The 23989-nt window shown below is 38.9% G+C and overlaps 2 protein-coding genes across 9 annotated transcripts in view; one reads left to right on the top strand and one right to left on the bottom strand.

The window, feature by feature from the left end:
• The window catches only part of osbpl6 (oxysterol binding protein-like 6), a 41844-nt gene extending 27971 nt beyond the window's left edge, over positions 1–13873 (top strand). For 5 of the 7 annotated variants that reach the window (XM_031297107.2, XM_031297109.2, XM_031297106.2 and 2 more), the window contains 13 exons: positions 8–138; positions 2669–2776; positions 3173–3304; positions 4161–4248; positions 7537–7790; positions 8160–8297; positions 8633–8696; positions 8920–8998; positions 9593–9737; positions 9839–9983; positions 10180–10306; positions 10566–10688; positions 10902–13873. In XM_031297107.2, coding sequence (XP_031152967.1) covers positions 8–138; positions 2669–2776; positions 3173–3304; positions 4161–4248; positions 7537–7790; positions 8160–8297; positions 8633–8696; positions 8920–8998; positions 9593–9737; positions 9839–9983; positions 10180–10306; positions 10566–10688; positions 10902–11013 — 1646 coding nt within the window. In that variant the 3' untranslated portion in view covers positions 11014–13873. The remainder of the gene's footprint in view (positions 1–7; positions 139–2668; positions 2777–3172; positions 3305–4160; positions 4249–7536; positions 7791–8159; positions 8298–8632; positions 8697–8919; positions 8999–9592; positions 9738–9838; positions 9984–10179; positions 10307–10565; positions 10689–10901) is intronic. The other 2 variants (XM_031297111.2, XM_031297110.2) reach the window with 1 other exon arrangement.
• A 1244-nt stretch (positions 13874–15117) lies between these two features.
• On the bottom strand, positions 15118–23390 carry prkra (protein kinase, interferon-inducible double stranded RNA dependent activator). 2 transcript variants are annotated; one of them, XM_036003938.1, is made up of 9 exons: positions 23118–23390; positions 20370–20545; positions 20103–20168; positions 18486–18567; positions 18005–18083; positions 17536–17653; positions 17348–17442; positions 17083–17245; positions 15118–16178 (listed from the first exon to the last, which is right to left on the bottom strand). In XM_036003938.1, the coding sequence occupies exons 1-9, from the start codon at positions 23162–23164 to the stop codon at positions 16021–16023; spliced, it is 984 nt and encodes a 327-aa protein (XP_035859831.1). In that variant the 5' UTR covers positions 23165–23390; the 3' UTR covers positions 15118–16020. The 2 variants fall into 2 exon arrangements, with proteins under 2 accessions (XP_035859831.1, XP_031152963.1); XM_031297103.2 differs by lacking the exon at positions 20103–20168 and having other exon boundaries at positions 23118–23389.
• Between the last annotated feature and the right edge of the window lie 599 nt (positions 23391–23989).

The raw sequence follows: 23989 nt of genomic DNA, 5'->3' as shown, positions 1-23989 counted from the left end.
TGTGCAGTCCACTCTCTGCTGAAGTCGGCCTTCAACACAGTGGCCATAGAGAAAGAAAAGATCAAACAGATTCTGTCTGACCAGGAGCACTCGGACCAATCAGCCCAGATCAACTCTCTCAGGAAGTCTCTGTCACAGGTAATGAGCTGTCTTCAACCAGTACCCATGATGCCTCTTTCTTTCTACTATTAGTTAGGGTTAGTTAATCTGAGCCGTTTGTTAGACATATTTGGCTACTTCACATTCTTAATGCTAAGTATGATGCAGTTTTAACATGTAATCACCCGGAGTGATAAGGACATTACTGGGGAAATTACTGCAATCATTTGAGCGATGTGTCTTTGGTGTCTTTAAGATCAAACAAACCCATTTTGTAGTTGCCATGTTGTAAGATACGCTCACGATGACGGGCTGTCAGATGAAACACACAAGCTACAGTTTATTCCAAGCAGTCACTGTCATCACAATTGAAACAGATGATGTGGGGAGATGAGAGCACAGGCAAGTGAGTAGAGAAAGTTCAATCATCTTTTCCTATATTAATTGGGGAGAGAGAAAAATGTGCTGTGCAGTTCATTAACTTGGCTCCTTAGGGCTGTCTCTCTACCCCAGTGATTTAATTGGACTGTTCCTTTTCTAACAGTCGACATCATTTCAGTGAAATGTTTCTGCTGCTTAATCTTTGCTTTGTTGCTAATTGGATGCTTGTGTGACAGTGTTGTAGGCTGGAGTTCAGGTTTTTAAGGCAAAGCTCTACGGGAAGTTCATAATCAGGATTGATGGTTGTTACAGCTAAGCTGCTGTTGTCAACTACTTTAACCTTTGAGGGGCATTACTGAGTTTATTTTGTATTTCTTGATGTTTTATTTCACATGTACACATTTACTTAAAGCGGCTGTAATCAATATTTTTATATAAAGAAATTATGACTACTTGCATGTGAAAGGGGTGGTTTGTAGTGATGAACCCACAAATAATGATCACCTGATTCTGCAGTTCCCCTCAGCTCTACTGAGCTTTTTAGCTTTTCAGCTCATTGTTCTGGTTTTAAGTCCTGCAACTGCTGTTTTGGTTCACTGTCACCCCTCTGATCAGCGATGAGTTTTGCGGACGCAGCAAGCAGCTGTTTTCAGTTAAAAAAAAAAAAGAAAAAGCTCTAATAAACCAACTGCTCTGCACTAAACAGCAGGCAGACAAAGGTAACAGCTAGCTGGTGAATATAGTGGAGCATTTAGCAGCTAAAAAGCCCAATGTTTCAGGAATTAGTTGAGTGAGAACAAAAACAAAGCTAAAAGCAGAGAGAATATTCGTCACGTTTTAGCATCTGTCAGCTCGTTGTTTTGGTTGCTTTTGTCAGCAGCAGACAGCTGTTTTCAGAAAACAAAAGCTCAGAGGACCCCACTGTACGCTACCTGCCCACTGCCTGCACCAAACAACAGACAAAGTTAGCAGCTGGGTAATAAACGTAGTGAAGGATTTAGCAACTAACCTTTCTTCAGGAGTAAATGGAGACAAAAACTGAGCTTACAGGAGACTGAATACTGGACTTACATTCATCAGGTGGACAGAAACACGACTCCAAAAGAAAAGTTGCTCCCCATCTGAAGGATGTGTACGCCATATCACAGTTTCTGATATCCCCTAAGTGGCCACAAATGCTGTTTTTAAAGAATAGTAGGAGATACCCTCTAAAAGATGACAGAAAAAAACGTCTGTCCTCATTCTTTGCAATAATGTATTTCAAAGTTTGGCTTTAGCAGTCTTAAGTAAGTCAAATAAGTAGTATCTTCATCCTGGCACTAAGAAAACACTGTCCATGGAATTACAAATAGGGAATTTCATACTAAAATGACCAAAACTTTAGAAGATACTCACTTGATACTCATTTGGCTAACCTAGACTGAAGCCTCATATTTGCTGCAGGTTACCTGTAAATAATGAGACTTTTCAGAATCAGAATCAGAATCAGAAAAAGCTTTATTGCCAAGTACGTTTACACACACAAGGAATTTGTCCTGGTGCTGTAGGTGCATGTCACATTAAAGCAACACGCACAGACACACCGAGTCGCCATATTCGGCGCCAAAACAACTCTCTCTTAACTCTCGCAGGGACAACACAGCATGACATGAGGAGAGGAGAGGGAAAAAAAGCAACTCTCAGACTATCCTCATAAAGATAAGAACAGTTTGGGAACAGGAAAAAAAAAAACACCTCAGCACATAAGCACACAAACAGTACATTTGCACTGCTGAACATAACATAACATAACATAACATAACATAACATAACATAACATAAATGTACAGTTGCACATTTGGCTGTGAAGGCATGGGAAGTTAACAGCAGAGAACACAAGACAAGATAGCAAGCAGGGTAGGCCTGGGAGGGAGAGGGAGAAAATGCGACCGCCTTCGCTGAGAGCTGGACCCCCATCTTTACTGTGTAGTTGCCTTAGTAAGGGATCGCTTCACTGCCAGTATGGAGAGGAGAAATGAAACTAATCATTTGAGCGTATTAGGATAGCTTTAAGAAGACAAAGAAGATTTTTTTTCAAAGTATCTACATCCAGTGCATCAAACACTAGATCCTCCCTCTACCCCTCCCCAACAAAAACAAAAAACGTCAGCACATGTGGAAAGTAAACCACACTTTTTTAATTATTCAGGCCCTGTCCCAAAACGCAGAACTTCGAACCCGACTCAACCGCATCCACTCTGAATCTGTCCTGACTGAACAAGTTGTCAGTGTGAACATCATCTCCACGCCTGATGAGGTAGGTCGCTGTGGTCAGTCTGTCACTGACGGAGCTATTTTCTGACTCTTACATTGATGAAACAACAAGGCATCCAAGGCTGACTGGGTAGTTGTACTGTTTGCATCATGCATTATTGATTCCCGTCCTTATAGATTGATGTTTTTTTTCCAGTACACCCTGGCAGGTAAGCTTAAAGGATCCTTATTTTATGCAGAACCTGACATCAAGGTTAATGGAAAGAATGACTAATTAGAAACGGATGGGAGCTTGCCCTCTGGCAAGGATACACATGCTGAAAAATAAACTCTGTGTTGTCTTTGTTTGTGTTTGTTCAGGTCCGTTTCGGTTCTTCAACCTGTCATCATAGCAAGGAACAGTGAACATCTCGTGTGTTTGCATGTGTTTTTCCTGCAGGCTGGAGAACAGATGGGGATCCCTCTGACTCAGCAGGCCTCTAATGAGAGCCGACTCTCCATGTCGGAGTCTGTTTCTGAGTTCTTTGATGCCCAGGAAGTGCTTCTGTCAGCTAGCTCGTCTGAAAATGAGGTATAACAGATGACAGTTAAGTGTTTAAGAAAGGATGGCGGTTTGGACCATGAGGAGCGGGTTGTTGAGGAAGGAAGGGGTTAAACTAGCCCTGCTGGTGGGAAGCCAGATAAAACGTCACTGTGAAGGCTGTGTGTGGAGCTGGAGTTAGTCAGCAATTAATGAGGGCAGCATGAGAAGCAGAGATATCGTATAACGGAAACTCAAACAAAAGTCAGGCACACAGGAGGGCTTCTATTCAATCTGACCCGAGGCTTCATCTCTCAGTTGTGTCTGGGAATCACACACCCTTCTGTCTGTTCCTCTTGATTTGTAGCTTCAAGCTTTGTTAAATAAGGTAGTTTGAAACTATAATTTCTGCCTTCTCCCCTTTACACTCCTGCGAACACCTTGCTTCAAACATATGTGGTCTCTGAAGAGCCATTGAGCATTGTAGCTTCCCAGGCATGCATTGAGTCGTATTGAAGGATTACTCTCCAAGGAAATTCATCAACCCCCCCATCCTCCAGCCCCAACAAGCAGGCCTGTTCAGACCTGTGTTACACGGTTGGCCGAACCATCACCAGCAGCAGGCGACTGTAATAGAGGCTAATACAACAAGTTGCTACCATATGCTCCTCTTTGGTGGCATCAATGGCCTCATTGTGTTTGCTATATATAACGTATGAAAATGCTGCAGTGTCTAATCTTATGATTACTGCAGTGGGACAGATAGTGGGTGACTGCTGCAGTTTGTTAGCCAGTGGCAAACTGCAGTAACTGTGTGTGAGGCTACGGCCGTCTGCTAGTCTGATCAGAGTTAGTGTTCTACTCTACTGTGCTGACTCACTCCGCTTTGTACCTGTTCCCCTCACAGGGCTCAGACGATGAGTCATATGTCAGCGATGTGAGCGATAACATTTCCGAGGACAACGCCAGTGTGACCGATAACGTCTCCAGACAAAGTAGGTCCAATCCTCTATCATCATGAGCCCTAGACCATGTATCTATATGTTCCCTATTAGAAAAGGGAGGAAAAATAATAAAGGAGGGGATCCCTTCGATGGATCAACTGTGCTTCCCTTTTCAACATCCACACACACAGACAGTTCTGGCAAGATCATTTATCAATGTGGCCAAGGCAATTGACTTTGCAGGGTTGCTCTGTGCCAAGGGCATCTCTTAGACTCTATGAAAGCTATCTGTGTAAGGAAGGATGTGACCTCCCTCCATCTTTTGTCACATACCACACAGCAATTCATAGTATCTCATGATGATGAAAACAATCTCTGAAAGTTGGTAAAAGAACTGGGATTGGCAATATTATGTCAAGGTGATTTAAATATATAATATAGCCTCAGGCAAAACTATTTTTATCTATTTCAGACCCTGTAGGCTCATAACCAGAGGGGGCAGACTCTTTGCAGTGATTGTCCCAAAGTTTATGAAAGACCTGCTCTTGGGAATAAATCTCTTCTTCAAACAATGATTTTTTTGCAGAGCTCAACCTCATTTGACTGGGATTATCTCTTTATTTCTTTTACCTGATATTATTTGTATTGGCTTTACATACTTTATTTAATGTCTATTGTTTAAGGCTTCAATTTTTAAACGCTTAATCAAACAGTTAGATATATTCATTTTACGTCACATAAGACAAATAAAACCCTCACCATTTAGTAGTTGTAATTTGAGAATCTTTGGCATTTGTCTTGAAAAGTGATGATTAATAGTTGCCAATTGATTTTCTGTCGATCAATTCATGGACTCATTGTTTAAGCTTCTTTATTGTTCCCTAAAAGTTCCCCATTTAATTTGATTTTATATAAAATTGTGTGATTTGTTGATTTAAATTTGCTGCCATGTGTGAAGCACCTTGTAACCTGAATTTTTTTAAGTGCATTATAATTGTGCTGAATGCTGCTAAATCAGCATTCACACAGTTCAGTATTGTTATCCAATTCTTCCTTACGATTTACGGTCACCTGCTACTCCTGCATACTTTCAGCTACAAAAAAACACTCAAATATCAAAATGTTCAGCTCTTTAAGGACATTTGTGCTTGTATTCATCTTTTCTCTACCATTTATTTCTGTTTACATTGAAAGTCAATGGAGCAATCTTTAAATCCTCTTTAGGCTTCTTTCACTTCTAAATGATATATATATACTTTCACCTACAGACGTCATTCTAAACTATTCACAAAACCTTCAGCTATTGGAAAATGATTCCGCTTTTTGATATCTTTTACAGTTTTTGTGTTATCACTTTTTAAGTTTAGTGCTGCTCAGTGTGGTTGATGTCACAGCTACAGTGCAGAGGAGAGAGAACATCGTCTTAAAATTTTCTCTCTAACTTGCTCTCATGGCCACAGTTGTTACTTTTCGAACACTATTTATATGTCAAAACGTGGATTTACTTTCAGCAAATGCGCTCATTTCAAATGGCTCAGTGAGCCTCGAAATGAAAAGAGCCACAAGCATTGCTTCATTGACAGCCCTTCTTAAACATCCTTGACATTTCTGGACAAAAGCACATTACCAGTTTTTTTTTTTTTTTTTTTTTTGTTTAGGCTTTTTTCAGGCTTCTTCAATTGGAAGATTACCGGGGCCCTTACAGTTAATCTCAGACAGATATACTAAACTATGACTTTTTTCGACATATAATACTAAGACTTTTTTATGATTTTTTTTAACATTCTATACCAGGGGTGTCAAACTCAACTTCCCTAAGGGCCACACTAGAAAATGAGAATGGGCCAGACATATAGTTTATTGCTTTTATGTCATGGGAAAAGTCAAATATTTTGACTGTATTATTGCATGTTTCATATAGTCTTCTCACTTACAGTTTGGTCAACAAAAATGACGAAGAAAATGCCAAAAACCCTTGGAAAAAGCGTCAAAAATGTCGAAAAAAGTATTTGGGCCAAAATGTATTGTGAACCTAAATGTATATAGGGGCCGGATCAAAATTAGCAAGGGGCCGGATTTGGCCCACGGGCCTTGAGTTTGACACGTGTGTTCTATACTATGACTTTTTTATCACTTTTTTCGACATTCCATTCTATGACTTTTTAATGGCTTTTTTCAACATACTATCCTATGACTGTTTTCAACATAAATTCGTTGTGTGCACAGTGTCTCTGTGGTTAGCAATGCTCCAACAGACTACCAGAAAGGAGTCGCTGCAGGTTCTGACCCTGGTTTGATTCCCAGTCCAGGCTGGCTCTTTTCATGAAGTGTTTTCAACATACAATACTATGACTTTTTTTATCATTTTTTTCGACATTCTATTCTATGACTTTTTTCAAAATACTATACTATGACTTTGTCTTTGACTTTTTTGATTATTTTTTGGGCATTTTAGGCCTTTATTTGACAGGACAGCTGAAGACATGAAAGGGGAGAGAGAGGGAATGACATGCAGCAAAGGGCCGCAGATCGGAATCTAACCCGGGACCGCTGCGTCGAGGAGTAAACCTCTATATATGGGCGCCCGCTCTACCAACTGAGCTATCTGGGCGCCCGTTATAACTTTTTGTGACATACTATACTTTGACTATGTTTGACATACTATTATTTGACTTTTTTTGATATACTATTCTGTGACATTTTAATGACTTTTTTCCAATGACTAACTATGACTTTTTCAATGGCTTTTTTCGACATACTATACTCATTCTATACTATGAGTTTTTTGTCACTTTTTTCGAAATACTATACTATAATTTTTTTTCGACATACTATACTTTGACTTTTTTTTTAACATACTACACTATGACTTTTTTCGATATACTATACTGTTTTTTTTTTTTTCACATTCTATGCTATGTGGCCTGTGGACGCAGAAGGTCCAGGGTTCGACTCCGACCTGTGATGATTTCTTGCATGTCTTCCCCCTCCCTCCCTTTCATTAAAGGTGGAAATGCCCCGAAAAATAATCTTAAAAAAACATACAATACTATGACTTTCATCGACGCAAAATACTTTGACTTTCTTCATTATACTATGACTTTTTAAGTCACTTTTTTCGACATACTATACTATGACTTTTTTTTGACATGCTATATTATTACTTTTTTGTCACTTTTTTCAACACACTATACAATGACTTTGTTGTCACTTTTTATAAAATACTATACTATGACTTTTTTTATCACTTTTTTCGTAAAAAAAGGTCATAGTATAGTATGTCGAAAAAAAGTGACCACCTGTAGATTGTTAATTAGGTGATATTCTTTGTCTTCCCAGTGGCCAACGGAGACTTTGCTGGCAGTGCCTTCCGTAATGGGCGGCGCAGCTGCCTGCCAGCGCCGTGTCCCGACACCAGCAACATCAACCTCTGGAACATCTTGAGAAACAACATCGGCAAGGACTTGTCCAAAGTGTCCATGCCTGTGGAGCTCAACGAGCCCCTCAACACACTGCAGCGTATGTGTGAAGAGCTGGAGTACAGCGAGCTGCTGGACAAAGCCGCTGAGACAGAGGATCCCTTTGACCGCATGGTAAAGAAGCCGTCAGTTTCTGGCACTCTGTCAAATCAAATGCATTAGGTTAGGTGTTGAGTCTAAAGAACATGATCATCCTTCATTGCTGTTCATAATGCAATTTAATGTTTGCTTTGGTTAAAATTTTTGTGTCTATCATACCTGTATTTGTTTATATATGAGGTGACATTGCCAGACACAACCAACATAAATAGTTTTTCTCAGAGGCACGTCTGCGAGGCGGTAGTGCGCTCCAATGCAGCTGTCGACCTTGGATCATCCTATTTTTATCTGTCTTCTGTCCATTGGATAGCGTGACAAAGCCTGTTACTATGAAGTGATTAATCCCCTCTTGTTATTGGCTGTTTTGTTTTGACTCTCTGACAGGCTCTCGTCGCTGCTTTTGCTGTCTCAGGCTACTCATCCACTTACTACAGAGCAGGAAGTAAGCCATTCAACCCGCTACTCGGAGAGAGTTATGAATGTATTCGGGAAGACAAAGGCTTCTGTTTTTTCTCTGAACAGGTAAGTCTGTTTTGTTTGATGAAAGAAATGTATGTGATATAAAGTGCATCTTAAACAGAAGCATTGACTTGGATATATCACAATTTTTAAGTATAAGCTCTTCAGCATCTTATTTGTCAGACTGAGGGAGAAAAAAGGTGGTTCCCAATCTTTTTGGCTTGTGACTGCTTAGAACAAAGAAATCTCTACTTGTAAACGCCTCGTTATCTACCAGTTGTGGCCATTTTTTAGTCCATCATGTGTCCTCTGTGTGAAGACTGACTGAGATATGTGTATGATATGTAATCTTAACAACAACAGCTGTCAGACTGTTTTTATTTGATCTTGTTTCACAGGTGAGCCACCACCCTCCCATCTCCGCCTGCCACTGTGAGTCCAAGAACTTCACCTTCTGGCAAGGTAGGTTACATACCTAATTAGTGAAGGCTTTTTCTCATGGGGACTCTGGCTTAGCAGACAAGACTTTCAGTCTAATTTAGCCTCTTTAAAATTCAACTGAATTTTTACTGATTAAAAATAGCTTTTTATTTGTTACATTTTGAGGTGAAATGCAGAGATTTGAGTGGTCAGTACATTTCTATTCCATTACGTTTCTGATATTTTTCATCGATTTGCTTTTCAGATGTGAGATGGAAAAACAAGTTCTGGGGAAAATCGATGGAGGTTTTACCGATCGGGACCGTGAATCTCACAATTCCCAGGTAACTTTGATCAAGCTGCTTGTAGTGATTAAACCTAAAGTCACAGATTCCATCTCTACAATCTAGAGCCCGACCGATTTATTGGCCTATCATAGACATATTGGTATTGGCATATATGTTGTCTATATCTGCTGATATGAAGACTTTTTTTACAGTAACATATAAGGTAGAAAACAATGCTTGGAGGTGATATAGAAATGGTCTAATTGCGTAGTTTGTCCAGCAGATGCTGTGAGTGCACAGTACTGATGTTTATTGCTTTTTAATTGAATGCTTGATGCTTCACGTCAACCAAAGTCTGTCGCTGAAGATAAGTAAGCCCAAATTTAATGGATGTGGTGTCATATTGTCAATGCACAGTATTTTCAACCCTCAAACGGGTGTGTTTAACTGTCTTGGGTTGTCCGATGACGTGAATGCTCGCAGGTCTCAAACATGGGAATCTTTCTCATCTCTACCATCATCCCATATGAAATGAACATGGTGTGAAAGGCAGATTCTCAGTATCCCACACATGAATCTAATATTTACTTCTCAGTCTGTGTTTGAGTAACACTTTAATATGAAACATACAAATACATTGTATATTTCTAGGTTTGGAGATCACTATGAATGGAACAAAGTCACCACCTGTGTGCACAACATCCTCAGTGGACGACGGTGGATCGAACACTACGGGGAGATAACCATCAGAAACATAAAGAGCAGTGCTTGCCTCTGCAAACTTACCTTCGTCAAGGTAAAACGCCTTCAGCAATCGGTGTTACCAGTGTTAAGATGTGATTTAGATGCACTGCATTGTGGTAAAGGGTAGCTACCAACATGGGGTTTGTCTTTCAGGGAAACTACTGGAGTTCTAATGTGAATGAGGTTCAAGGATTTGTAATGGATCAAGAAGGGAAAGTGATCCACAGGCTTTTTGGAAAATGGCATGAGGGCCTTTACTGTGGTGTCCCACCTTCTGCCAAATGCATCTGGAGGCCAGGTAGGCACTGGTTCACTGGACTTCACATAAGCCCTCTAACTGGTGCTACTGGTCACCTAAGGTCCACTGAAAGTGTTTTTGACAATATGTATTTTGTTCCCTGACACATTTCAGTGGATGGGGTGGGCAGGAAAGTTAACAATGTCGATGAATTGATTTTAAGCTTTTTGTTTACGTTGTTTCCTCTCCTTGTCAGGCTCCATGCCCACAAACTATGAGCTGTACTACGGCTTCACCAGGTTCGCTATTGAACTGAATGAGCTTTGCCCCGAGTTGAAAGATGCTCTGCCCCGTACAGACGCCCGATTCAGGCCCGATCAAAGGTACAGCATGACATCCTCAGCTGCCAGTATGCTGCTGCCACCAAGTTCGAAAATAAAATGCCCCTGATTTCCCACAAACCAGATTGCAATATGAGTTAATCTACTCGTAATATTGTTTTTGTCTGATGAGTGCAGACTGAGATGTCCTGCTTAAAAAGCTGAGTGAATATTTGAGTCTTGTAATGCACGTGTTGTTGGTGTTCTTTGTATGACCATCTGATTTACTGTTTACTAAATAAGTGATGTTTGGGTCACACAGGCACCTGGAGGAGGGGAACTTAGAGATGGCATCCTCAGACAAGCAGCGCATTGAGGACCTGCAGAGAGTCAGGAGGAAGTGTAACGAGGAGAACAACATCAAACTGGAGCCACGCTTCTTCAAGTAAGCACAAAGACCAGTAACCAGATGCATCTAACTCTGTGTATGCACATTATTTTTATCCAATTTATGAAGCTGTGCGTACACATGGTTGTAGTCTATAAATCTAGATAATATCCGCCCGATCATGCCTCCATGTTTTTATGAATGACATTTTCTCCTCATTACTTTTAGGGTTATCAGTTACATCAGTCACTTCTCCATCTTTTCTTCCAGGAAAGTGGTTGATGCCAATCACAGGGAGAGGTGGGTCTCCAACAACACGTACTGGGAGCTCCGCAAAAACCCTGGCTTTATCAATATGGAATCTACAGTGAACCTGTGGTAGCACACGGATTGCCATGTCCATCATATCGTCATCACAGACAAGACGGCTGTAACCTATGCACAATAAGGTGTTAAGAGAAACACTTTAACGATGAAATATCCGTGTGCAGGGATATCAGCGACTGCAGAGCGGAGGGATGGCCTGATGCCAAGCGACCCTGTTGAGGTTCTGTGGCACTGCCACATGGTCATCCATCCATGGAAACATCCTGTAGGATCACCTTCATTGTGCTTGTGGAAGCTGGGTTGTCAGGGCAACAATCGTACCACTCCTATGTAGATCTTTCCTCAGCTTTTTTGACTTCTGAGTATGTCCTTGCCTTAAAAAGACATCCATACAAGTCACACGATTTAGCGCTTTTTCGTTGAGGCCATTTGATTTCTGACAGCAGTTTGGGTTAGACTAGTCTATGAAGTAGACCTTTTGACGATACCTATGTGCATGTTTAGAGAGCCGCATTTATTATATCATCAATTATTGTAGAAAAAAGGTATTTTTATAAAATATCTTGGACTCAGAATTTAGTGAAATAGTATGTGAATTGGCAGATTTGATTTATTTTTGCCATTTAATACGGTTGAATCTGTGTGATAGCAGTATTCTCTCTTGGGAAACAACTCATTTAAAATTAATCTCGACTGCAGCAGAGGAAGTATGGCGTCCATACATGGAATTTTTAATGAATATAATCAAACAGCGGCTCTCAAAGCTTATCATGATTTGGAAGCAGAAGTAGGTATTAAAATGTAAATCCTATTCGGGTGTTTGGGACACGTGATGCAGGAGACACAACCTTTACAGATGTGTTTTTTTTTTTTTTTAATGGTCAACACAGATCTGTCACAGATTCAGTTTCTCCTCGCAGTTGAGATCCTGTGTAAATAGAGGGACAACCTCATCCGCCCTCCCCTGCCCCACTGTCTAATTTTAAACATTGTTACATGAAACTCTTCTGAATCACACGGTTACATAAATACACACATAACTCCCTCCATTTATAGTAGGCACACCACATAACGTATAATGGACTCGCTCATAAAACTCAAAAAAGAAGGTGTAGTAGGTTGTATGCACTGTAAAGCCCTTGGAGACACTTTGATCATGATTTGGGGCTTTATAAATAGACTTGACAGTGAAACATGAGGAAAACAGTCACATATTTCATTTTTTTTTTTTGTCAAAAATAATGACAAAACTAAATACCATCACAGTTAACCAAAGTAATTGAAATTAAAAAAATAAATTTACATCCTTTTCTGACTAACTTAAAATGATATACAACAAAAAGAAAAGAAATATTACCAGCAACTGTTATCTGTATGTTATCGTGATCTATTACCTACATTATGAATCAGTAATCAAAACAGGAATAGATTTTCTTTTGATGAAATAATTAATTAGTTAATTATGTTAGCACTCCCATGACTCCTTCAGCCAAAAGTATACAGTTAGTCCAATGTGACACACCAGAGCCACCTACAGGTTGTCCAATGAAAATGCAGTTTCAGGATACTGTAGGTCAACATTATAAATATTTCCTTCAATGTTTTAGATGTTAAAAAAAGTGTACAGTAACAATTATACTGTTCAAGAATCCAAATGTGTGTGATTCCCCAGAGACTTTACTGCTGTGACATGGGCTTCTGCAAAGCACCAGTTACCTATTAGCAGTTTGTGTATTTATTGCAAAGCAGATTAGCTTTAATGTTTTAACTAGTGTCCCTCTTTTGTGTTACAGAGTAAGAGAATATAACACGGGGCCTCTGATTGAAATCAACCCCAACACACACAAGTAGTCACACATTGTGTATTTAAGTCGATTCCTCTCGTTCAGGACCGCATGGTGAGGACACCGAAGGAAGAAAAAGAGTAAATATAAATATGTAGAATGAAAACTATGTGAAGCAAATTCATCTTGTGTGCACTGTTCATATGGTACTGTAGATTACAAACCAAAAAGGTAGTACTGCTTTGCATCCATATCTTTTGTTTTCTTTTCTTTTTTAAATGTATTTACTGTGGTTTTAATTATTCCCAGTCACAAACTCAATGCTAAAACTCGTCAGTTTCACTTGCTGTGCCTTAATGCATTTATTAATGCCTCACAAACACACTACTGATAACAACCCCCATGCCGAGAAGGTATGCCATTAATAAACTCTGCATCCAAATAAATTTTCCAAATTTCCACCTGCATACAGATGATACATTATTACATTATGATAGCGTTGAGGGTTCAGCTGTGGACAAAATGTCTTGTCTAAACTCTTAAAGGGAGATATCTTTGACATTAGATGAAGAAGAAAAAAATGTTAGACTGTAAAATGCTTGCAGTGTTAAAAGATGTTCCGCACTGCTCTGCTACTCCAAACATGCAACCAATCCATTTTTGGTGATCACTGTAAATACAGCACATTTAGAAGATGGGTCACTACTGCAACAGCTGATTCCTTTTTCCTCCTACATCTAGACTGAATCACAGCAGTTGTGTGTGTGGAGGTAGGAGAAATGCTTTACATAGTGTTTGGTATCATAGAGTCAGACTGTAGTGAAAAAAAAAATAATCATGAAAACCCCTTCATGCTTTCTTCATCCACTGTTTGACCTGCATGTCTAGAAAATTTTGCCTGCCAATGAATGTTGCAGATGCCTTACAAAAAAGGTTTTTGTTTTCTCAATTGGACTCTTTTTGTTTTTGGACTGACATGTATCACGAAGCACTGTGTCAGCTCAGTTTCTTTCAAATCTGTTTCCAAATGGGTACCTTCTAAAGTGCAATTTCAACAAAGTACATATCTTTCCATGAACACCGTACACTGCTGCTACATAGTGCTTGTTCTAATAAAACTGTAAAACTCAACTGATGAGTGTGTGGTTTATATGTAAAAGGCAAAGCGATAAAAGTCAATTAACAAAAAATCAGTTATTGCAGGTTTAACGTTAAAGGTATAATATGCAGTATTTTGCTAAAAAACTATGTAAAACATACAAAAAGTAATCCTTCTCAGTTATCACTTATGGCTCACTAGAGCTGTGTGGTGGTGTCTATCTGCAGAGAACCTTCCCTCTGCCTGTATTTAGTCTTTTCTTGTTTTTCTGTGTGAGGGATGTTTTGAGGCGTCCGTAACGAGCCTGTGGGTGTAACCCCTACCCAATAACAGCGTGCAGGTTGTGCAGCCCGTTCTCATTTCCAGGTACCGCCGCTTTGTCATGCCCTTCGGCGTCTCATACTGACGCACAAGTTCAACCGACATTCACATGCGATCCGACAATGTGTCTCCTTCCCGCGGAGGTGTGGGCGTGTTTATTTGTGGTTTAGAACATAACCGCTGTGATACAATCAGAAAATAACGTTTCTTCTCTATTCACTGCTCTGTTTTTTTCTCTCTCTGGCTCGTTGAACAGTAAGCGATACATCTTACATATATCTTTAAGCAACTATCATCTAACTAATCATCAGGGTTAGTCAGATATTGTCAAACATGACTTCATGACTTGTGTCACTGTTGCCACATAATAAATTTGGGTTAAACTGGTCGTTTCTATAGAAAACCAGGCAAGTTATTTTAGAAGTCTCTTTTTAAACAGCTTTAACAACAATCTGCATTATTTTATCTGTAGGAACAAGAAAATCATTATGCTTGGTATAAATCGTTTAATACAATGTAGACAACAAATACAGGCCTGTAGTCAATTGATACAAAATGATCCTAATTTAAATCACAAAATTGGTCAGAATAATGTCCATTACACATTACCTTACATTTTTAAGTCCTAAAAAACCCACCCCAAATCACAAAACCAACTATTTTGCTCTACGAATAAAGTCAGTAAACAACAATAACATGTTTGTATGATCAATATTTGCCTTCTCCTCTTAGTTATTAAACCAAACAAATCAAGAGTGATTGATTACGTCAGTGCACAGGCCTTTGTACTAATACAGCAAGACGCGCAGCCTCATTAATTGATGGTTGTCAAAGGTTCAGCTCCCACGAGAGACGTTTCATTCAAGAACTTTGCACATTGCCCCTTAAGGCACCGCAGCAATTTCTTCTCTCAATGCTGTCTATTTTTACGACCATTAACAGAAACAGACACTCATTAACATTTAGTGTTTGGGTTTATTTTCTGGATTCATACACATGTTGCTGCAGAGGACATCATTCAGTAAATGTATATTAAATATATATCACAAGGTACTATGAGGAACACTTCAAAAGAAATGGCAACAGACCAGCAGGATGGGAATATGAAATAACATGTTATATCTATTTTGAGAGTCAACCAGATACAAACAGCAGGGGTTGTACTGTAGATTGCATACTGACAGACGGAAGAGTGGAAGTAGGAAAGAAAATAATTTAATTTTGTAGGTCAAAATGCAGACCATCCTTTCAAATATAACCTAAGTCAAATAATCTCCCTTTTTCAATTCACTTTCATTTTAGAGTTTAACAGAAAAGCAGGTATCTCTGAAGCAAATTAAAAGTTTAAGATATTCTATTGGCTCAATACAGCGCATTGCTACAGGGAAAAAAAACTCTGGAATAAAAAAAACAATAAATAAAAGACCAATGGAACCTAAAAAGATCTGACTACAAACAGGCAATACAATCCCACTAAAGCAACACAAATAATGTGCTTCATATTTTTCACTATACGTACTTAATTTACACATGTACATTTGTGTCAATACAGTATGTTGGACATCTCAAGTAAAACATGATGGTGTCTCTTCACAAATACCGCTCTTAAATTGCCTGATTCAAGTTACTTTATGTTGAGTTCTTCCTGTCTGTGGAGGATATGAGGTCAAGGTACAGTATATATTTATAAATATGTGTATCACAAAGACCATGATCCACATAGTTATAAATATATACCTTGACCTCATTTCGTCCACAGACAGGTAGACTAGTGGGAAGAACAATCTACAGCCTCATCATGACTGGACGTCAGCTGAAATATGTGACAAGACAGGTGAAGCAGATGACTACGGTGGTTTTACTTGGTGGAGGCCATGATCTTGATGTACTGGAGGGCGCTGTGTGCTGCGTCGTTGTGAGCGTTGCTACAGGAGATGCCGGTGCCGTGGCAAACGGTGACCGGGGAGGTGGACAGCTCCGCCAGGCACTGGTACTGGCCGTTCACCGTCAGCTCATCTGAAAAATACAGCCACGCACTTTACAACATGACACGCCCTGCAAAAATGAAGAATACAGTGTTCTCTTTGGGTACTTTCCATTCAGCTAGTTATGCTTCCTCCCATCCTCTAGCCCAGAAACCAATCTGCCGTCACTGAGGATGTTCAAAACCATATTTTTGATCCTATTTATGGTCCGCATTTTTTTCTGCAGCGTCCTATTTAGAGTCGGTAATTCTTTTTTTTGTAAAGTAGCTTTCTTTGTTTCAATCCAGCGTTACTGTTTGTAATTTGATCTCATTGATATTAGCCTCAGTGTTCCCTGTTCACTCTCCCACAGCCTCATCGGAGCTGTAATAAGTTACTGCTAATGCAATCCCAACATTTTGTACTGCCGCTGTTTCACATTAAAAGCAAAAAGGCAACAGAAAAAGAGGGGGTGATGATATGACTATTAGTCACATTTGGCGTTTCTTCCGTCTGAATCATAAAAACACTCCAAAAAAACCAACAATCTTTGCTCTGTTCCAAGTGCATCTTGGCTTATTTGGGGAAATTGAGAAAGCCTGTGAATATTTGTTGTCCACAGCTGTGGTTAAACTGAGTACTATGATATCAGCCTGAGTCTAAAAAACACAAGACTTACTGTACCTGCCTTTTAAAAACAAATTATAGACATCATCAAGTATTTATAGCTGGTTTTATTAAATTCTCACATCTGTATTTCATATTTCAGTAATAAACTAATTTGAACTGTCTACTAGTGTTTTTTCTATCAATAGATCCATAATCAGTATTGGAGCCGCAGTCACACGGCACGAGGCGTTTTCCTTTTAAACTGAGCCAGGTGAGAGAAGCTGAACGGGAAAGCACCCTGCATCTTAGCAACCCAAGCAACACTAATGTAGTGTGCGTTTTCTTACCAATGTCGAAGTATGTGACCTCAAAGCCCTGCTCCTTGGACAGCTCCAACATCATCTGAATATAATCTGTGTTGGGAATGCTCAGCGGGTTTCTTCTCAGTAAACATATACTCTCTGCTGATGAGTTCCTTAAGTTCTCAAACCGGACGCTTGGTTTTGGAGTCTGAAAAATGAAAATGTAACAAAAAAAAATTGACACAGGACAAGACTTTTCTAAGATGTACTTCAGTGGTCACTTTGCAAAGGCGAGAAATATTTGATGTACCCATGTGATTTCAGAACAGCCTGACAGACTTTGAAGCTTTGACACCATTTTCTCTGCAGCTGCCATTTTCGCTGCCTTTTTTGAATTTCCTACACCTGTCGAAACATAAGACATGCGATTAAGCTCAGAATGAACAATAGCACAAAATTGCAGTCACTTTTACACAAATGTCTTAAAAACACCCGTACCCTTCTCTGACAGCGACTCCATTCGACAAGTAACAGTGAATTCTCTCTTGTGTGGTGGACCAGCCTCCATTAAAACTGTGTATTCAGGAAGACGCCATCCTCTCTGTAATGCTAACTCCTGAAGTGAAAAATAACGAGGAAGTAATGAGGACAAGGAAAAACAGAGTTAGTATTTTATTTCATAATATGCATATAATAAAGGACATATTGCTATTGCTGCATGCCACTTTTAATTACAGTTTATTAAAAAGGACACAATTTGTAATCTCTGGAAGTAAATACATTCATCAAGCTTTCTCTATTTATGTTTTTTACTCTTCAAAAAAATAAACCCAAAAATGTGCTCATATACAATCAGAGACCACACACACACACACACACACACACACACACACACACACACACACACACACACACACACACACACACACACACACACACAAAAACAGCACGGCCGTGATTTACACACCTGCAGTATCCCCACTGAGTTGGGATGGTTGTTTGTTTCTGCTACAACACCGTTACTCTCAGATTTCACAGGAACGTTCCTGTTGGGAGTTACATCAAAGCAGTTACCACAGCTGCATCAGACCAACACTCCTACAGGCTGTCAGTAAAGCAGTTTCATGTATGTATTCAATCAATGCATTGCTAAAAAGACTAATAAGAGACGAGGTTTTGGCAAACTCAACTTAGGGCTGCAGCTAATGATTTTCTTCATTATCGACTGATCTGCCAAGTTGTGAAAAATGCCATTAACATTTACCAAAGCTGATGTATTCAAATTGTTAAGACTAACTCAAAGTTTAGTCAAATAAACAAAATGTACTATCATAGACAACAAATGTTCACATTTGAGAAAATTTTAATTTAAAAAAAAAAAAAATACTTCAATTCTAATAATGGTTGCCAATCAATTTTATTTCAATAATCATGTCAGTTCTACTCACACTGCCCCAGCATCTATCTGCAGAATATTCAGGGCAGCGTCTGCAGCCTGGTGTTTAGCTGCCTTTTTACTAGGACCTTGACCTGAAACAAAATACAAATACACACACACAACACTACAGATTATGTAATACATTACAAATATTTTACAGTCAGATAAAAAAGCACCTAAACCTCAAGTTACTTAGCAACTCATAATGGCTAAAAATAAATATGGTGTATTTTTTATTCTAGAAAATAAAAGGTGAACCCTGGAAGCTACTGGAAAGGAAATATTTAAAAAAAAAAAAATAATACAGAGACAAATCTGGCCCTTTTTAAGAGCATACTGTTGTTAAAGGTCCCATGGCATGATATTTTCACTTTGAGGTTTTTTAACATTAATATGAGTTCCCCAGCCTGTCTATGGTCCCTCAGTGGCTAGAAATGGCGATAGATGTAAACCGAGCTGGGTATCCTGCTCTGCCTTTGAGAAAATGAAAGCTCAGATGGGCCGATCTGGAATCTCCTCCTTATGACATCATAAGGAGGAAGGTTACCTCCCCTTTCTCTGCTTTGCCCGCCCAGAGAATTTGGCCCACCCATGAGAAAGAGAGAGACATAATAGGCTTGTTCGAGATGAGCCAGGTCTGCGCAGAATCGATTACCGACGATCGCCACCCAACGCATGCCGGTTAGATTTGTGTCCGACTTGATCCCGACTTGCTCTGACGTCATGCACACATGGGCAACGATAACATCACGAGATCAAGGGGGCCGCAGTTCTGAGACGCAAGCAGCGCAGTTGCTTTTCATGCTGGGAAACGCCGGCCTCTCAACTGATCTAACAGCCGATTGGTTTAGAATTGACTCAACATGGTGATGTTTTATATAAACTTTTTATTGATTTTGAATTGGAGGGATTTTAACTGCTATTTGTCTGATGTAAAGGCTTATTCTGTACAGAACACATGTTGTGTGGCTGGTATTATGTTTAGAAGTCAGAGAGACTACATCCATTCAGATTACGGATCATCTACAGTGTGTTGTTAATTAAAATCAGCAACAGATCGCATGTAGAGCATTTTGAGAGCTACTCTGTCATGGTTAAAACAACTAGAGACTGTGTACAAGCTGATATATGGGTCTGATAACATTTTATTAAATCGGAATCGGACCACAGTGTTTCTGTGACTTCCTGTTCTGCCTGAAGGCTGCAGGAAACAGCTTGAAACTGTCCGACTTGACAGCGGATTTTTGTCACCGCCCCTTGCTGCTGCCGCCTGCTCCCGTCCACTTTACAGGCAAGGCGCAGTTCATCTCGAATCAGCCTCATGGCTTGCAAACAAGCGAAGCATGGCAATTGGTCAAGGCCACACCCCCACCCTCCACCTTGCCCCGCCTCTCTCCTCCTCAATAGCATTTAAAGCTACAGACACAGAAATAGCACGTCCTAAGGAAAGCTCATTGTGGGACTGGCTCATAGTGGCTGTAATTCTGCACCAAGGCTGAATTTCGGGAAAGAGACTTCAGATACAGTATTAGGGAACCACTAAGGCCTATATAAAAGCATCCAAAAAGCAGCATGTCATAGGACCTTTAAAGATGTCAAATGTAAAGACTGGATTATTTCTCATCACCTCGACACTGACAGCTTTGCAACTTCAACTTCTCATCCTCTTCGCTGGATCTGCACTGTTCTATCCCTGAAGTAAGATACCTTAAAACAAGGCATATAGAGGATATATTTAAGAGTATACTGCAGCAACTGACAACAAAGCAGAAGTGATAATACTTAGCAGGTTGGAGTGCTCTTTCTAAATTATCAGCATCTGGTTTTCTTAAATAAAAAGGCTTCATCCAGTGACAGGCAACTATTAGCACAGCAGGAGGTGGCTGTAATTTACCTGCGCAGCTAACATCTCCGATTTTCACGCTGAAGACGAAGCTGGGTTGGTGAGCCTCTCCTTCAGCCTTCTCCATCACATACACAGGGAGGTTGCCACTTTTGGTGCCATATTCATGTAGGATTTGTATAGGTGTCTTCCCGGGGTTGGTCCTCTGCGATTCATGTGTATTCAAGCTGTATTGAACAAGCATCCACAAACAGTTAACCAAGGCCATATTAACTGGGCAGTTGCCATTAGATGGCTGCAGTATACATCTGAGCTACAAATCAGGAAAGTTCACAGACGATAAACAATGAATGCAAGCAGTTAAACCAATTTACAGTGTTTAGATGCCAAATAATAATTATTTATTTAATAGATCCTTCCAAAGATAGTGATGGCTTCATTAAGTAGCTTCCTATTAAGGCTCACTGATTAAAAAAAAAAAAACTACTGCCTGCTAATGTGATACCTCAACAGCATCGGAGTCAGAGCCACTGATCACCTGTGACAATACCATCTAATGAAACTATCTCAATAATCTTGAAAAGTCTCAATTTATTGTCAGTGGCCAGAAAAAAACTAGATACCTCTTGTACAATGCAATGCAATCAAATACATCAACCCAATAATAAATATTTGAATGTAACTGAATAGAGCATGCATACTGTATAGAGCTTTTCTATTGTACTGGTCACAATATTAGACATCTAGATTGTACGTCTCCAATCTCAGTGTTCAGTTTTGTCAGACTTGACAAACGTTTTGCAAGGGCTAGTCTATAAGCATTAAAAAAAAAAAAAAACCTTGTGGCCGGGTTAGCTCAGCGGGTAGAGCAGGCGCACATGTACTGAGAGGTTTATGCCTCAACGCAGAGGTCCAGGGTTTGAATCCGACCTATGACGATTTCCTGCATGTCTTCCCCCTTTCTCACCTAGCTGTCCTATCAAAATTAAAGGCAGAAAAGCCCAGCACTTGCTCTCAGCCAATGTTGTTATTTTTATTTTTTATAAATTATTTTGAGAGGGGAATGAACAACAAACATGCAAAGAATATATAATAATAATAATATTATAGATATAATCAATCCAATTCAGACATCAAAACTAAACTAATTTTATTTGAAATATTTATAATATTATATAATATTATTAGAAAAAGATGGAGGAAAAATGAAAAACTAATCACGCTATGATGCTGAAGATGAAGTTTTCACATTTGGTCAGTTTTTTTTTTATGAGTAAGACATTAGACAATAAAAAGGCCACACAAAAAAAACATTAAATACATTGAAGTGCGACATCTGGGCTGAGGTGAGAATTTGCTGGTAACAATATGGTAGTTTCCAAAAATCAAGCAGCAGTAAGCAATCAGCAGTTTGACAGTGTATAAAATACCTTAGTTATCAATATTTTCTACACCAAACAAATGTCTTTTAAATCCTCAGATACACAGTACTTCTCATTTGATATTAGCCCAAAATATGTTACTGTAAGTGCAGTCGCTTGAGCCTGAGGGACAACTTTAACTGTAACATATTCAGCTTAATAGATGTTATTTTATATAGAAAATCTCAACATCCTCATATAAACGTATATCCAATGGAAAAGCATTATATATCCACGTATGTGGAAAAACTGAAAGCCTAATTCCATTGGGTTCATTAATGAAATAAAATACTTTGTCAAATCATTGAAATTTGTAAAAAAACAAACAAAAAAAAAACACGAAAGCCATAAAACAAAACTTTAAAGATCACCTTTTGATATATTTAATAAGAACTCATTGCCCAGGATGTGCATTGCTAAATATCGTTTCATATATGTATTTTTCATGGTTTGCTTCATCAAATGTCCCGTTATTTTTTTAAAGTTTAATTACTGTTACGTTTTAATATTAGATATGTAGGTGATGATTACATTGTCCCATTCTTGTTTTGTAATAATGTTCTTGATTAAAATAAAAATACATTAAAAACAAAACTAACTGTAAGCTACCTGACCTATCACAGCTATCGCTGTAACGTTATGCCATTAATTATTCTGCCTAACCAAGGTCTTCATATGACATAAACAACACATTAGAGTGTTTGTTCTGCACACTAGAATTACTTATTAATGGACAAGGACTTTTGTCCATCAAACGTACGTTAGCCGGCTAAGCTAATCAGCTCTGACGCTGACGCAGTTAGCTCCTGTTCAATTATAAAGTGCATTTCTCTGATGCAGGCTCTCTGAAGGATAACTTTTGAGGGTTAACGTTAAATATTATAATTTTAACATTAAATAAATAAATAAATAAATGTTGAGTGTGTCTGCTAACATTACTTACATCCCAAAGCTAATATTACCAGTACAACGTAAACTGATAACATTGAGGTTCATAAGCCAAACGCTGTCAGTGAGAGAGAGAAAATACAATAGTTGAACAAAGGCCATAGTATATAACAGGTATATAACGTTAGTTCATAAAGTAGCTACATGTGCTGAGCTACCCTAAAGCTGCTGTGGAGAGGACAACACGACCTAAAGATCGACAGCTTGCCCAATTATAGCATTTTATTAGTTTTCAGTTCTCTGAAATTTCACGTTGAGCTTCATTGGTCTCAGCTGTGACCTACTTGAGAAACCGTACCGCGTTTATTGTATCATAACTAGCTATGTATTATTGTTTTTTCAACACTAACATGTTAAATACTGTCAACATGTTATCGTTTAATTTATAGTAAACGTTAAACCCGTTGAAATTAGTAATAAATCAACAAACCTCGTTTCTGCTTTCAATGCTGGTGACCGATATCCTTCTTGAGACATGTTAAACGTTAGTTTTCTGTCGTTTTGTTTGCGGGCTGATTAAAGACTCTTTTGCGGGTAACGTTAACGTTAAATGGAAAAAAAATATCAGATACCCCTTTGAATGTTTTGTCTGGGGATCTAGTTTTATTATTATGAAGAATATCAATTGGCCTGAGAATGCTAACAGTTCTTCATTGTAAAGCTGACCGGGGAGCGAAAATACTGAATTTAACGTCATATCAACATCCGGGTCAACAGCGGATCAACTGACGCCAGTGTGTACCAGTGTTTACCGCCCCCTGCTGGTGATGGTGTTCAAGTTTTTGTCGCATAGTTACAACAGTTTATGTTACCAGATTACAGTAAATTACTGCAACAAAGTACTTATTCAAATGGTGAGAGGTATTTAGATCAGAACATCACAAGTTCCCAGAGTTCGAGCAAACAACAATTTGGTAGTTTTGTTTGACTGCTGATACACTTTTTCACTCATTGAATACTCTATTATTCAAATAATTCTTTCAGCACTATTTGGTAGATCCACATTTTCAACTTTGATTCAAATGTGTGGCATTATGGTCATTTCAAGGTGTTCTCTTAGAAGGGTTGCATTGAAGACTGCAAGTTATGAATGAAATAGACGGTAAGAGAATATTTGTAAAGGGTCCAGTTACATGTATATGAAAACAATCAGAATGACTATAAATTCTAAAATATTTTGACAAGTATTCAAGTATTGTTTCATTTAATAGAAAATTGCTGGGTTTGCTGGGAAATGCTTCAGAGATTTCCTGGATTTCTGATGTATGACAGCGCAATACATTACAATCATATTTAATGACA

The sequence above is a fragment of the Sander lucioperca genome, chromosome 8 (genome assembly GCF_008315115.2).
Source record: "Sander lucioperca isolate FBNREF2018 chromosome 8, SLUC_FBN_1.2, whole genome shotgun sequence".
Taxonomy (NCBI): domain Eukaryota; kingdom Metazoa; phylum Chordata; class Actinopteri; order Perciformes; family Percidae; genus Sander; species Sander lucioperca.
Note: the sequence above shows the minus strand (reverse complement) of the source record. Positions and strands in the feature narration are given on the sequence as shown.